The sequence below is a fragment of the Eulemur rufifrons genome, chromosome 1, assembly GCF_041146395.1.
Source record: "Eulemur rufifrons isolate Redbay chromosome 1, OSU_ERuf_1, whole genome shotgun sequence".
In the NCBI taxonomy this organism is placed as follows: domain Eukaryota; kingdom Metazoa; phylum Chordata; class Mammalia; order Primates; family Lemuridae; genus Eulemur; species Eulemur rufifrons.
The window spans coordinates 69,572,991-69,589,138 of NC_090983.1; the positions used below are offsets into that span (position 1 = coordinate 69,572,991).

The 16,148-nt window shown below is 32.4% G+C and overlaps 1 protein-coding gene across 1 annotated transcript in view; it reads right to left on the reverse strand.

The window, feature by feature from the left end:
* GALNT13 (polypeptide N-acetylgalactosaminyltransferase 13) overlaps positions 1 to 16,148 on the reverse strand; it is a 445,056-nt gene that overhangs the window by 191,950 nt on the left and 236,958 nt on the right. Inside the window, exons 3-5 of the mRNA XM_069472524.1 lie at positions 12,874 to 13,040; positions 12,190 to 12,397; positions 9,375 to 9,545 (exon numbers count right to left, since the gene is read on the reverse strand). Of these exons, the coding sequence (XP_069328625.1) occupies positions 9,375 to 9,545; positions 12,190 to 12,397; positions 12,874 to 13,040 (546 nt within the window). The remainder of the gene's footprint in view (positions 1 to 9,374; positions 9,546 to 12,189; positions 12,398 to 12,873; positions 13,041 to 16,148) is intronic.

The following is a 16,148-nucleotide window of genomic DNA, read 5'->3' on the forward strand; positions in this document are numbered from 1 at the left end:
CCTCACTGGTAACCTTACTGAACAGATCCTTTCCACGTACTCCCTCAACTCCTTTTGACCTTCTAACTAGAAGCTAGATCCTATCCCATGTCTGTAATAACTTCTTTCTGAAAGGTCTCTATTGATTCTAAACTCCAATAGCCTTTCCTTAACTTCTTCATCTGAAAGCATATAACATAATGTGTTAGCCTTCCTGATTGAAATTCTTTTCACCTCTAGCTCCCCTGCATTGTCCTACAGAGGTTTTTCCTTCTATTAATTTGACTGTTCATTTTATGATTCTTACTGATACCCCCTCCTCTTCCTTTCCCTTGCTAGGGGCTATCAGACCTTGGTCATGCTCCTAGTTTTACATGTCTCACATGAGTACAATATATCACTATAATATTATTTTGAGGATACATACATTTAATAACTTATTCTCTTGTCAAAAATGTAATCCTCCCCAGGGTTTCTCAGGGGCGTTTTTCTTTTTCTATGCTTTTTATCTGGGTAGTATCATTCATTATACGCCTGTAACTGTCACCTCTATGAGGGTAACTCCTAATCTGTGTTTTCTTACTTCTTCTCTCTGTATCAGTTGTGCTTTTATAATTACTCACTAGATTTTTCCTTCAAAAATCCTCTGACTCTGCTCAGTATGTGTAACATAGAAATTAGAATTTTCTACCCATCTGCTTCACTTTCAATCTCTTCTATTTCCTTCCAGTCTCTTAGTATAAAATGACAAAACCACCTTTCAGCTTCCTTTTTGTACCTGATTTAGTCATTTCCCAAATACTTTCTACTTTTTTTTTTTCTGAAGTATTTTTGACTCTTATCTATGTTATGATAGTCACTATCCAGTGTTATTCCTCTATGTCTAAGCATTTGGGATCCTCTTAGCATCTAAGGGAATATGGATGCCTCTAGATTCTTTTGTTTCCAAAATTTATTCTACAAATTGTAGCCAGATTAATTTTTCTAAGTCAGTTTTCCTCTAAAAGTGTTAACCGGATGTTCAAAAATCTATGTTAAGGAATAAATTCCAGATTCTTATTCTGGCATCAGTGACCTGGCACCACCCAATGAGCTCCTCTCATTTCCTTTTAATTATTTCCTTGTATGTGAAGTGCTTAGCTGTTGCTAGTAAAAGCTTTTCATTTTCGCACTTTGGTACATTTGCTCACATCCATTATTCACCTCAATTATCCTTGTGAACGTTCACCCCTTATATGTTCAAACATGCTTTATCTTAGGCAACACAAATGTTATATATCCCATACAGCCTGCCTTCAACACAACTACCCCTGCTTCCCCCCCCCCATCTGGATATAGTCTTCCCCTTCTACCTTTTTCTATGGCCCTCTTATCTTTGTCTTTTTCAAGGCACTTGTCACTTTTTAACATATGTAGTATTATATTTATTTCTGTAAACATTTTACCACTTCTACAAGAATAGCAATATATTGATTTAGTAGTATTAGGATAGTAATAGATATTTATTGAATGAATAACAAAGAAATGAGCAATGTATTTCCATGGCCACAGAACAATCTATTTGAAAGTTAAAATTATCTACAATTTTTTTTCTGAAATTCCAAAAAAAGTTATTTGCTCGCATCTGCTAAATTGATGAGTAAAAAAGGTGTTTTCACTAATTCCAAGATTTTTAAAGGTTCTGTCATCTAATAGAGGCTTTAGGGTTCAGTTTGGTAGTATTTTTACCCTGACTTCAGCATTATACAACTCATCTATGTAACAAAAACACTTGTGCCTCCTAAATGTATCGAATTTTTTAAAAAAGATACAAATAGTAAAGGACTCCAAAAAGTAAGCATTCCACTTGGAAAAATACTGAAGTTTTTCACCAGAAGTTGGTAAATCAACAGAAATTATAATACAATACATTTGTTATTTAGTAATGCTAAAACACAATGCCTGCATTTTCACCAAGACAATAGATCCTGTATTTCACACTGGGATAATCACCATGTGTGTGAAAAGCAGATAGAGAGTAAGGAGTCCCTAAGAGGCAACCAAGTTTAGTATTTAGAAGTCTGGACTTTGTAGGTAGGTTGATTGGGTTCAAAACCCAACCCCGCAGTGTGTGACCTCCAGCAAGTCACTCAAACTCTGTGCTCGAGTTTCAACACCTCTAAAATGTGGATTATAATGAGTTATATAGTAACTCTCTCACAATAGCATCAGCTAGTACTGTACATTTTAGATGTTATTTTTATTAAGAAAGAGGAAAACATTGTGTTTGCCAAGATTATAATTAGCTTTATTTTTATTGTTTGCAGGGCCCAATTAATTTTTTAAATAGAGTTGTAATATTTTAGAGCTCTAAAATCCATACAGATTTGGTCAACAAAATTTAGTCGCAATGTGTTTAAGTAACTTGTTCAAGGACTCCCAACTAGTTAGTGGCCTGGACAGAAAAAAATTTCTATCTCTCCCTCTCTCTCTCTCTCTCTCTGTCTAAGCATCTACAAATCAGTCATCTCTCAGTTTATCCATATCATGCACCATGTTTTCCTGTGAATTTTATACAGTTCTTCAGAAGCAATTTCTTACAAAGTTATTGAAACATCCTTCCTTCTCACTAATTTTTTTCTTTGCTATATCAGGATTCCATTTACTCTTACTTGGCAAATAACTAACTTCTTTGAAGAAAATTGCCAAAGAAAGTTTGACAGACTATAGCTCGGCTCTGGGCTGTTATTTATAATGTCCAAATAACACATACCTAGCTAGAATGTTAGTATTTAGATGTGTATTAATAACATTTCCCATATATTATAAATCATAAAAATAATAAAATAAGCATTTTATAACATACAAATATGAGACATGAATAGCTGAAATATTCATATGCTGTTGATTTTTTTAAATCATAAAATCTAATGGCTTCATTCAGTTAACCATTTTGCAGGCTTAGAAACTAAAAGAAAATTAAATGTTGTGAGTTTCTCTCCTTCCTTCTTTATCCTGCTCACTATAACAAATGCAGATAGCAGAGGAGAGAGAAAGGAACCAAAAGGACAAATATTCTTCTATCAGAGTGATGAATAATCAAATGTTGAATGTGATTAAAGATTTTTACAGATAAAAATGTAAGTTTGGTGGAATATTGCACACTATTACAATGATCTGAACATATGTTTGGGTATAAAGATGCAGCTTTCCATAGAGAAGAAACTGTTACTTTAAGGGTTTATGTTGGCTTAGGCCCTGAGCAGGGAAGCTTACTCAAATCCTGTGGAGTTTATGGAATACAAACAATTTCAATGCTATTTTTATTTATTTATTTATTTATTTATTTTTTTGAGACAGAGTGTTACTTTGTTGCCCTGGCTAGAGTGAGTGCCGTAGTGTCAGCCTAGCTCACAGCAACCTCAAACTCCTGGGCTTAAGCAATTCTACTGCCTCAGCCTCCTACTCCTCAGCTGGGACTACAGGCATGCACCACCATGCCCGGCTAATTTTTTCTCTATGTATTTTTTCTATATGTATTTTTCTATATGTATTTTACTCTATATGTATTTTTTCTATATGTATTTTAGTTGGCCAGATAATTTCTTCCTATTTTTAGTAGAGACGGGGTCTCGCTCTTGCTCAGGCTGGTCTCGAACTCCTGACCTTGAGCGATCCACCCGCCTCGGCCTCCCAGAGTGCTAGGATTACAGGCGTGAGCCACTGCGCCCGGCCTCAATGCTATTTTTAAAGGCTAGGAAAAAATATAAAGTTCTGCTTAGTACTGGCAAATGATTTGTTTTGCTGCCAACGAACCCATTTACCAACAAGTATGAGAATAGAATACTTTAACCTGTGCTTAAGGACTTATATTTCCAATAAGGGAGTAGTTATTTTTCTCTTTTTCCCTAAATCCTTTTTTTATAATCCCCATAACCTGATAAAACCCTAAGCTTCCACAAGGATGTACAGTAGTGAGTGCAAATTTTAATCTTTCCTTTGACTTTCATTTCATGGTTATGAGAGGTTAAAATAAACAATGGGACTGACTAGCTGGAATCAGATGTTTTAAAATATTCTGGTTAATTTGATAAAACTATGTAGTATATAAATATGATATTTAATTCATCACTCTGAAAGCTTTCTATTCTATATCCTGTTTTCTTCTCAGTTTAACAGACTAATAAGAAAAGTCTTGTAAATTATCCCCTAAGCCATTATGTAGTAATATTATATAAATGTGCTATTTCTCCCAAAGAAGATACAAAGATTTCATCTGAAGTGGGAATTTTTTACTTCTCTCAAAATCAACACATATTAGTTTTTAACATGAGTAAGCAAGAATGTGGACCAGTTGAGCATTCCAAAATTCAACTCTCTCTTTCAAAGTCTTTGTTATGCTTGTAATGTTGCTTTAATATCTTTTATTTTATAGAAGTGTTTTAAAGACTTTGGTAGTATCTATTTCTGCTTCTTTCCTTCAATCCAAGCAAATATTACAGTTGGACTGAGAAAAGTCTAATAAAGAAAATCTCACAGATAAAAATTAATAAGTAAATTGTTAGTTACTATTAAATATAAGAAACTTTATCTTATATTTACATGAATTGTATTTTTTTATTTATTATACTTACTAAAGAAATTATAAATTGAAGCTAGTGATGATTTTTTGGGTGGGGAAATCAAACTGGCAGAAGTATCAAGAATATTAAAATAAATTTCGTATTATTCAATTGCATATTTCTAAAGAGACCATATTATATGTAAAAATTGTGGATAAAGAAGAAATAACTGGTAAAAATAAAATGTAAAAACACAGTAAATAAAGTTTTAATGCACTTTAGCTACAAAAAATAGAGGAAGAGCTAGGTAAGTAAGACAGCAGCCATTAACATCTTTATTTGTGAAAAATATGTGGTGGTATAGAAAAACTGAAGATATATCAACTTTTAAATTGTGGACAAATTGGATAAAAATGTTCTAGAAGAAAATAAAACATTAAAAGAGATGGCTTATTGGGTTTCTGCTTCTTTATGTTTTTAGGTAATTGTTACATTTATTTTGCAATGTATACATATTACATTATCAGAAATGAATTTAAAATCTAATTCCTGTCAAGTATAGTTCTTATTTTAATATTTTACAACACTTCATGAGTTAAGCAAGGCAGGGAGAATAATTTTCCATTTTACAGTTTAGAAAACTTGGTAAATTCCCAATTAGAGGAGCTTGAAATAAAACCAGATCCTCCAAAGCCAGCTTCAATGCTTCTTCTATAATCATACTAGAATGATGCAGGAGATAATATATGTGAACATTCCATGAGTTTTTCATGATAAAGTGCAACAATTGTAATCTAAGATATTATTAATAATGTTATTTATTTGATCTCTTTTATATATTCCTAAATTCTAATTGCTTGAAAAATAAATGTATGAGATCGGACAAGTGTTAATAAAAAAGGAATATAAAATTAAGTTAAATAGGTCAGAAACAAAAACTAATAATTACATCTATGTTTGATTTGTTACTATAACAAGTATTAAAACAAAATCTAAAACTCTTTTTCTTTACTTTAGGAATACACATAACTTGGTACTTCCAGTAAAAATGAAGAAAGTCATATTAAGAATATTAACAATGACTAAATATAAACGAGTCCATAAGGTAAGATGTGAAGGGTAAAAATGTTAAATAGACTTGAAAATAACTTGTAGGTTTCTAATAAAGAAATCTATCTTAATCAGTGAGAAATTAAAGTGGAAACAACTTATTCTTATAATTATTTACTGAGGTTTATTTACAGGGCATTGTTAAGAGACCAAAGCAGTCAATAAGATTTAAGACAGGCTCTTTTCTAGAAGTCCACATCACTCTAGCAGTAGACATAGTTATTCCTGTGCATCCATGCTTGGCTACTTACGCTGGCCTCCTTCCCTCATCCAGCATACACATGGCCAGTGCCAGACAGTGAGCAATTTTAGAGCATAGATTGCCTTATCCATCTTTATATGTGCAGCACCTAGCACAGCGTCCAACAGTGTGTATGAATGTGTATTTGCATATGGAATGAAACTGATTTCAATAGCCTAAACCAAATCACCTCAAATTTGTATGTGTCAGAAAAAATGCATAATACATCCCCATATTAGTTAAGTGATTTGGAAGATTATCTGTATTTTCAGATAACTTTGCTACTAGTTGCCTATTCCATTAGGTAACATATATGAATATTCATACAGGGCTAATGTGTTTGATGAGTTTCAAACTCAAGCCATTTCCTGTGCCTCAAGTTGAGGGCCAAAAAATTTAAAATATTATATCCAGAAAAAGTTAATTATATGAAGTGTATTGGTTCCAAGAAATATATTTTTCCCAACTTTGCTTGAAACACAGATACCAAGAAATATTTCTCCAAATACAAGAATGATGACAAATGACAGCTCACCCTAAGCCTCAGAGTAAGGGACAAAACTATAAGGAGTTGTGGGGACTGGAATAAATTTTCATGCCACTTCTATATGGGCAGTTTTTACTCCACTCCACCTGATGGTGCCAAGTAGGAGTGCTGCGCCATTGTAGCGAGATCTTCTGACTTTCCCATAGCTGGAAATCCAGATTTTTATTTAAAATGTCTCATTTTTAAAATGTTGGTAATTATTGAAAATGTAAAACATTATGTAGGCCGAATGAAACACTTCTACAGAGCACACTTGGCACACAAGCTACTAATTTATGACCTTTCGTTTAACAAGCTGATTACTCTATTGTTACACACATAATTGAGATACTCCTGAAATGTCATATAATTTTGTCACTAAAATGTCAAGGAAACTTTACTGATTAAAGAAACCTATATATTCAGGATTATGTATATTGTCATTACATATTCACAATTTCAAAAACACCAAGTATTTCACAAACTCAATTCATTATGAAAATGAAAATATCAAAGCCCAGTGGCTGACAATAGAATAATTGAGCTATGACGATGCCACTGCACTCTACATGGGGCAACAGAGTGAGACTATCTCCAAAAGAAAAAAAAAAAAAAGAATAACCATTATAAGCTTTACTTTAAATGTTTAAATGTGGTATAACTGTGTTTAGGTCATAAGTTCAAGTTGGTTCTCAATGTATGCAGATGCATGATTGTATTTCTAAATGATGACTAGCCAATTATAATGACTACAAAGTTCTGTCATAACTGACATTTTAAATGAAGCATTGCACAAAGAAAACTAAAATTGCAACTTCATTTTAATCACTTTAGCTATTCAGAATTCTGTTAATCAAGTAGGAAAAAATTTATCTTCAACACCTAGCATGATTTATCTGTTTGTACAAATGTGAGAAAAATGATCACATCTTCAAATAATAGATTACAAGTAGGAAGAAAGTTCACATTACAGCTATGCTGATGAAAATTACCTGCTGGCTGTTACAACAGAGCCTGTGAATTAATTAACCTTTTGCCATAAAAATCTAGAAACTTCAGCAAAGACTGAGACTTCTCTGTTTCTCTTGCTCCAGCTTCCTCAGCATTTTAGAAAATGGAATGATGTGCAGTTACTGAGGAAAACCAAATATACTGAGATTTTATCAGTTTTCATGTCACTACAATAAAGCCAAAACTTGTCGTTAAAATACAGCAAGTTAGATGATTCATCCTTGGTTTTAGTTGATAAAAGATGAGTAATAATCATTGATTTCTATACAGATCTTTATTTTATGAATGAGATCAGTAGTTTCTTACTATGAATGTTGGCTACCTCTTATTATTTACCTTTGACTCTGTGAGAAAATAATTTAAAACATGTCTTTTGCCAATGTGTTTTTTAATGAGTGCAAACATGCATTCCTATAAACATCATTTTCAAAGGAGTAAACACATTATCTATATTTAAGTGTATTGATCAAGCATTTTGATGGTTTTCACTTGGAAAGTTTAAAAATCAGCTAACACTAAATATAATGAGAATTTGGGAAAATAGCATTTGTAATAATTGATGGTAATATAAGCCACTGTATTTCCTCAGCTTGTTAAGGCAAAAATCAATCACACTTGGTGAATTTGAAAATTATACAAGATTTAAGGACTACTAAATCACATTTCATATATTGACATGATAATTTACATGACTTTATGCAAATGTGAGGAGCCACATTTTATTTTTCTCTTTGATGTAGTATTAGTAGATCTCCTTAAGAGGTTAACAGATCTCAATATTTAATTGTTTAATAACAAATAATTGTAGCTGTTCTTTTCTATTGGCCAATTCTTAGAGTTTAATTTTAATCAATTCATTATATAATTATGCAGTTGACAATAGGTTAATCATTCCCTCAGTACGTTACTAGGCATTCTTGTCTAGATAATGGATTATATATCAAGTAAATCCTCACTTAATGTCATTAATAGGTTCTTAGAAACTGCAACTTTAAGTAAAATGAAGTATAAAAATTTTTCTCATTAATGTTACAATGAAACAACATTCAAATAAACAACATTATTAGAGTACTTGCTGTCAGTCATTTCTCTTAGATTCACAGTTTCCAAGAATCTAAGGACAACATTAAGTGAGGACTTACTGTATATTGTTTTAGAAGCTAGAGTATTTCTCTATTGTCCCAACAAAATGACAATTTGCCAAATTCACTTTTAAAGAGCTAAACTAGTGAACACCTCCCAAAATATTTTTCAGGAAATCAATTTTTAGCTGCAGGTAAGAAGTCCACAGTAATGTATTAAAGTAGGAAGGTGACACTTTTGTGTTAATAAAGTGCATAATACTTACCTAGACAGTTAAAAATGCGTAGGCTATTCCCTGTTTGTATTAAGAGTAAGCCCATATTTTACTAATAAATGTTTCAAATTAAGTACTAGTCGAAGTAATTTGTAACAAACAAATCCTTCATAATTACTAATACATTAAAACTTTCCAAATGGATCTATTGAATCTATAAAGAAGATAGCTCTTGAAAGGTGGTAAATTTAGAATATTTAGAAATTTAGACATCCAAAACATTTTTGGATTCCAATTTTGAGAACACTTCTTTTATAAAGCATATATTTTTAAGCAAGATATATACTTACTTGGAGTGCCCAGGCCAGCACATTTCTGTCACTTTAGAAAATCCATAATAAAAATATCTTGAATTTAAGAATACATAATACTTTAAAAGATTTTTGGTAATTCTGCCAGTACTTATGTTTGCTTATGCTAATTTAAACTAGATTTTATATTGCCATTTATTTTTATGTAATCATATAAAAGTTCATAATGTGTATATTTGTATCTGAATAATAAGTATATGACTTTAAAATAATAAAAAATAAGAAACACAAATGTATAATATTCCTTAATTATTATGGGAATATGCACACAATCCTTTGGAAGAAATGATCTGCATACCTGACAGGTAATGTTCTGTCTCCTTTCCTCCTATCCATTTCTCTTTGGGGAACAGGATACCAGCGGAAATTCAGTTTCCAGTTAAAACCCCCATAAGTCATGTCTGACCCAGCCATATACTCAAAGGTATCATCACTAATCACATCGATGATAGGGCATACAACTGTTTTCCTGCAGAAAAATTAAAACCAATGTACATATAAATGATAATTTAAACATTACAGTATCTTCCTCAAACTGATTATAGCTGATATGATGAAATTTAATTATTTTGTGACTTCAACATGTCTTTAGTTTAATTTTATCCCTCTTTGTGGATTTATTTCCTTTGACTATATCTTCCTACTTTACACTATCATGTGAAATCTAATCAAATACACTAACAGACCTTCAAGCTGATTTCCAAATGCATTCTAAGTATACAAACTCAGCAGGATGAGCATGGTCTATTTTTCATAAAACCTCCACCCACAGCATGATTAGTAGAGCTGCTTTGAGATTATGCGTCATTTTAACTATAACCCACTGAAAAGCAATAGCATTCAGGGAGTGAAGAATGGATGATGGCAAATTAGATCTGGTAGTTTGCGTTTTAAATAGGGTAGGTTATTTTAAAGAAATAGTTCTGAGAAAATATTCATGAAGAAAACACCTACTAGGAAAAAACAAAAATCAATGAACGACAGCAACAGTAAAAATCATGACCTATCAGTATAAGCAAATGCTTTCTATGAAGGATAGTAGGGTCATGACAATTTCTGAGTAAATTGTCCTAGTAGTAAGTTTACAGTCACAATCTAGATGCTATTTTAAAATAGAGAAAGATAAGTAACTTCAGTCTCTGGTGCTGTTTTATTCCATTTTTCTTAAACTAAGAGGAAGATCCAGGAGGTTTGTGGTGTTCTTCATGGTAGTTTTCTAGGATAAGAAAATTTCACTTGAAGAAATCATTAGGTACTCTCTTAATCCTTGTTGTGACTTCTCCTGTTCTTCCCTTTACTCCCAGCTTGTGTATTTTATCATGGAACAAACCTTCTGTCATATCCATAAGTAAATGTTCAGGTCTACTGAAGATTGAAATGGTTCTGGCTAATTCTGAAGACCAGAGCTTGTTTTTCATATGCAAGGTAAATATACAAGTAGGCTTTGAATCACCCATAGATGTGGAAGACAAAGAAATATTGTTCATTGTTTATTCTTGGTTTGTAACACCAGTATTTCCAATGTTCATTTTCAATTGAGTCTTATATTCCACACAATTGGCCAAAGCCTGAAGTTCTCTGAAATCAATAAGATTCATCTAGTCTTGGAAAAGCTTCTTGGTGACTCTGGACCCAAGAAAATCAATATTTTTCTTTCTTTGTTAGATTTAATGATTTAACTTGTGGGGAGAAGAAATTAGGTCTAATAACCTTGAACAGACTTTGTTATCTAGTTATGGAAACTTAGAATTTACAATCAGGAAAATAGATTAGGGTTTATTATATGTAAATAGAATGTAATTATGTTGTTAGTTCATAAATGATCTATGCATGACCATATTGAGACATTATATTAACTCACTAAGTTGAATATGAAACATGTGTAAAAAAACAGCAATAATGCATGAAAAGTTGCCAGGAAATGCATTCAAGATGTTTTAAGTTCATTTTATTAACACTTTGCCAGTCTTCCTCTCCTGTGGGTACTGTGCAATACACAGAGTGGAAAAATGTTATTAGCCATGTGCTACACTCAGTTGACTAAAAGGTTCCTACTGATTTCTTCAACGGCTGTGGTTCATTTTACTGACAGCCTCTATCCATCTTCCTGGCAAGTACCAAATCCTTCAGTGATGTGGCTGATCAAGTTCAGATTAAGCAGCTCCTGTCTTGAATATCTAATTAAAAACTTCAACTCCAGAAAGACGTTTCTACTGTAGATGAAATGACTATGCAAGCAAGGTGTTATGTAATGCCTTATTATTACACGAGAGAGCATTTAATGTTAGTTATCTTCATTAGGTGCTTAGGAATTATACTCGTTTATCACCAATGTGTATGAATATTTGCCAAAAAGAAGCTTGTACTTCATTCACAGCATCATGATCAGAAACAACTGCAGGCATGTATAAGTGTTCTTAATTTCTGTAAAATGTTATTCAATTTTTCAGATTTCACAATTTGTATGTATAAAATGGCAATATTGTTTAAATCATCAAACTTATAATTGTGTTCTCTTGTGGTTCTTATTTTTTTTAAATCCCAATTGCATTTCAGTGGGGTGTGTGTGTGTGTGTTTGTGTGCTTGCGCACATGTATTTTTAAGATCTTCAACGTGAATTTGAACTAGACTGACTAAGGGCACCGAGGTAGCACAGAGAACACTGAAGGGAGCGGGAAGAACGGAACTGTTCCCAGCACTTCCAACTACTGGGGCAAACCATGTAACTCCTTTGTTCCTTCCTATTACTAGGTACAGATAAGAATGTCTACATTACCTATCTCACAGGATGGTTATGAGGACACAAACAGGTTCTTTGAAAAGAGGTGTTATATAGTATTATTTCAGATGGAATTGATTTCCTTCACCTAAAAAATGAATATTCAACACACTTTTTATTTTTTGAATTATTTGACTATTTCTTAATCAAATATCCACATACAGCATGAATAAGCCAGTCTTATTTTATTAAATAAGAGTGGGACCTGCTTTCTTAAAAAGCTATAAAATAAACCTGAAAATAGCAACGTGGAAGAGGAATTCTGATGGACATCTGGAACGGCCCTAACAGATTCAGTCGTGACCCATGCAGACATAACACATGAATTCTTACCTGTCTTCCTTTATTCTTGCCAGCAGGGGCTCCAGCCATCCCAAGGTGCATTCACAGTGTGCATCAAGAAAAGTTATGACCTGCCCTTTTGAAGCAGCTGCTCCTCGAAGACGGGCACGTATTAACCCAGAGCGCTCTTCCATCCTAATAATTTTTACTGGCACTTCTAAATTTTTCACATAATTCTCTAATGTCAACTTGAGAAAATCTGTAACATGCAATAAGAATTTATAAGAAAAATTTGAAACTGTTTAAAGACATAGCAGAGATACTGCTGAGATATATATTCAGTACACAGAAATGGTGGCCAGCTCCCATCAAATGTTTTTGTATTAGATGAAATAAATAACAGAGATTTCATCAGTTAGTTATTGTCACAGATCCACAAAATCATATAAATGCTTAACAATATGGTCAATTGAGTTGGGGGGGGGGGAAAGAAACATCTTTGAAAGTCACATTGGCTGATTTTTTAGGTTAGTAAGTGCCAAATAGAATCATGAGAGAAACTAAAAGAATTAGTTAACTTGTTCTGGAGTTGGCATCAATGAGATATATTTATGAAAATTTGATAGGTAGTTGCAGGATTAATAAAATTATGAAGCAAATATAGAGCTTTGCCTAGTTATCTTTTTGACTATAATAAAGCTTTCTAATTAAAAATACAAGAAAAATAGATTATACCTCTTTCACTGGCATCATCAACCAAGATGACCTCAGAGAGCAGATAGTGTGGGGAACGATTTATCACACTGTACACTGTTCTAAGGAGAGTGCTCCAGGCTTCATTATGAAACACAATGACTACACTTGTGTTTGGAAGTTCATCAGGGTAGACTTTTGTCTTGCATCTGGAAAAGAAGAAAGAAGAGGGATGTTAATAAATTCATTTCTCATCCTGATCATTATAATAAGAAATATCAATAATAACATAACTTCAGAAGTGCAAGCTTCTTACTAAGGAAATGTTTTATGAATATCTAAAATCATTTTCCTTTTTATAAGTGTTGTGAGTAATCACTTGGCATTTTGAAAATTAAATATGCATAATTACTAATATTTTATTTTAATTCCTGGAGGGAACAAAGCAGCATGATTTCCACAGGTCTAAGAAAAATATAAGAAAGCTAAAATAACATTCTGAGACAGATTGTCAATAAAAGACCAGGTACAACAGGGAGAGATGAATTCATTTAGTGAATATAATTTTATTCTTTGTTTAGAAAAAGAGAATTATTGTATAACACAAGAAGTCGTAAGAACATAGATAGCCATGGGTCCACAGGGCTTTGAAGCATGTAAAACCGAGATTATTTTTCTGTTCTGAAATCTAGTCATGTATGCTTTTTATTCCATTTGAGAATGCTATAAACCATGCTTACTTTCAAGAAAATATGTAAGTTTCCTTTACATTCAGAATCTATTAAACGCATCCTGCCTCTTAAAATCTCCTTAATTCCAGAAGATCAGGAAAAGGAATGCTCCCATCACTTTTCAAACATTAATGCACATAGGGGGCAGTCACATAGGGATAAAACAAGCACCACACGTACTCACCATCAAATTGGTATTAACTGATCAACACTTATGTGTGCATATAATAGTAACATTCATCAGGTGTCGGGCAGGTGGAGGGGGGAGTATGGGTATATTCACACCTAATGGGTGCAGTGTGCAGCGTCTGGGGGATGGACATGCTTGAAGCTCTGACTCAGGTGGGGCAAAGGCAATATATCTAACCTAAACATTTGTGCCCCCATAATATGCTCAAATAAAAAAAATCAGATTCTACTTCATTAGGTCTGGAGTGGACCCTGAGATTCTGCATTTCTAAAAAGCCCCCAGATGATTCAGATGCTGCTGGGTCCCTGGGACACACTGATTAGTAAGTGGCTGCACCATAATTGTCATTACTTTTAATACTTAATGTTTTGAGAAAAGCTTTTAACTTTGCTTATAAATTCAAACAAGTCTAGGCTTTTCTTTTCAAGCAATCAATCCAAAAAGGTACGCTTGTATAAATACTATGTGCAGAGCTCTATGTGGTCATACCAAATTTAACATGCAGTTATTCATTGTTCCTGTCAACTTGTCAACATTCAGACATTTCTGTCATGTAATTTTAAATCATCGTGATTATAGATTATAAAAAAAAATGTCATGGGGTAATATGGAGCTGTAATAGCAGCTTAGTCTCCTTAGGTTATTTTTTCATGTAAAATATTCTGAAGAGCTAGAGGATTAAAATTTTTCCATAAAATAAAATAAAACAGATGATATTTCCTGCCACTTATGAATGGCCTAATACATGACACAATACAGCATTGTTAAAATTAGTTTCCTTCAGAAGTGAGTGAAAAAAAGACCATAAAATGTGGGAGACAAAGACAAATAATAAAAAAGAAATACTGATCGTATGCCCGTTGAGATTCAGCAACATCTCTTGTAAGATAGCCAGGGAAAAATGTACATATACTTCAAGTATAACTTTTTTCCAGCATATATTATTTGAAAACAAATTCATTAAACACCCACAATACAAAAGATATTGTGCATATAAGAAAATCAAAATGTAGGGGGTGGGAAAAGCAGTTGGATTCGTAGTCATCGCTTCTCATTGAGGGGGCCAGATTGAAATGAATTTATGTGCTTCATCTCTATAGAACTTTCACCTCTATGTAGCTCACCACCAAATGAACTTAGAAAGCCAGGTTGGCAAATGAGAAAGGTTCTCTTCACCATTTTTCTCAAACCTTTATTCTTCTGCCTTATTAGAAAATCCCACCACTTTTAGTATGCAAAGCAAAAATTATGAGAATGATAATTATTGTCATCAAAGAAGTAAAGCTGGAAAAACTGTCTGAAAGCAATCCAACAGCCAACAGCTAATGGCCATTGGTTCTACCCAAGGATTACAATCAATAAACGCTGCTCAGCATCATTCGGAAAAAAGAGACTTTGTTTAAATAAAAACTTTTTTGTATGTTATGCTATATGTCAACAATTAGATAAAGTATTTAAAAATCAAACTAAAAGTAGATATTTAGATTCCAGCATCTTAAAACTATTTCTATCAAGCTTTATTTTTGTGATTAAAAAATCCACTCACAAATGTTAATTTTATGTTCATTATATGTGTAGCGTTATAATAAATTAATTTACCATTAATGCAGCTAGCATGTTTACTTAGATAAAATTTCCACTATTTCATTATTTAATGTAGCATAAAAATGAAATATAACTAATATTTTTTATTAATTCTTCCTCTTATTTTGATGCAAATAGTCATTCATCAAAAGGTACAAAGGTTCAATCATGTGGGATGAGTAAGTTTGGGAAATCTGATTATGTACAGCATGGTGACTAGAGTTCATAATACTATATTGTATACTGTATTTGAAATGTAATAAGAGAGTTGATCTTAAGTCTTCTCACCACAAATAAAAAAATTATAAAGATGTGAGATGATGGATATGTTAATTAACTTGAATGTGATAATCATTTAACACTGTGCATATATACATATATTCAAAACATCAAGTCACAGATCTTCAGTACATATAATTTTTATTTAAGTATACCTCAATAAAGCTGAGATAAGTCATTTAGCAGAGAAGACTTTGTATATAATATAGTAATACATATGGTAATTCTTAATCTATACAAATTAATCATTTTATTATATATGTCAGTTTGTCCAGCTATCTTAAATGCACAGACTTGTATAAACAAGAATTATGATTGTCATGATTCCTGATGAGTTTGTGACACACTGAAACGGTGTTTGTATTTCATCAAAGCGATTGTTTCACCAATAGTAAGATAAACTACCCTTTTATTTACCAGGAGGAAAGAAAAAAAAATGTTGTCAAATAAACTACAGCACAATGCTTTCTTATCATTAGAATCTATTTAATACTTTAATAAAACTTATAGAAAAAGTTTTAAAATGTTTTGGA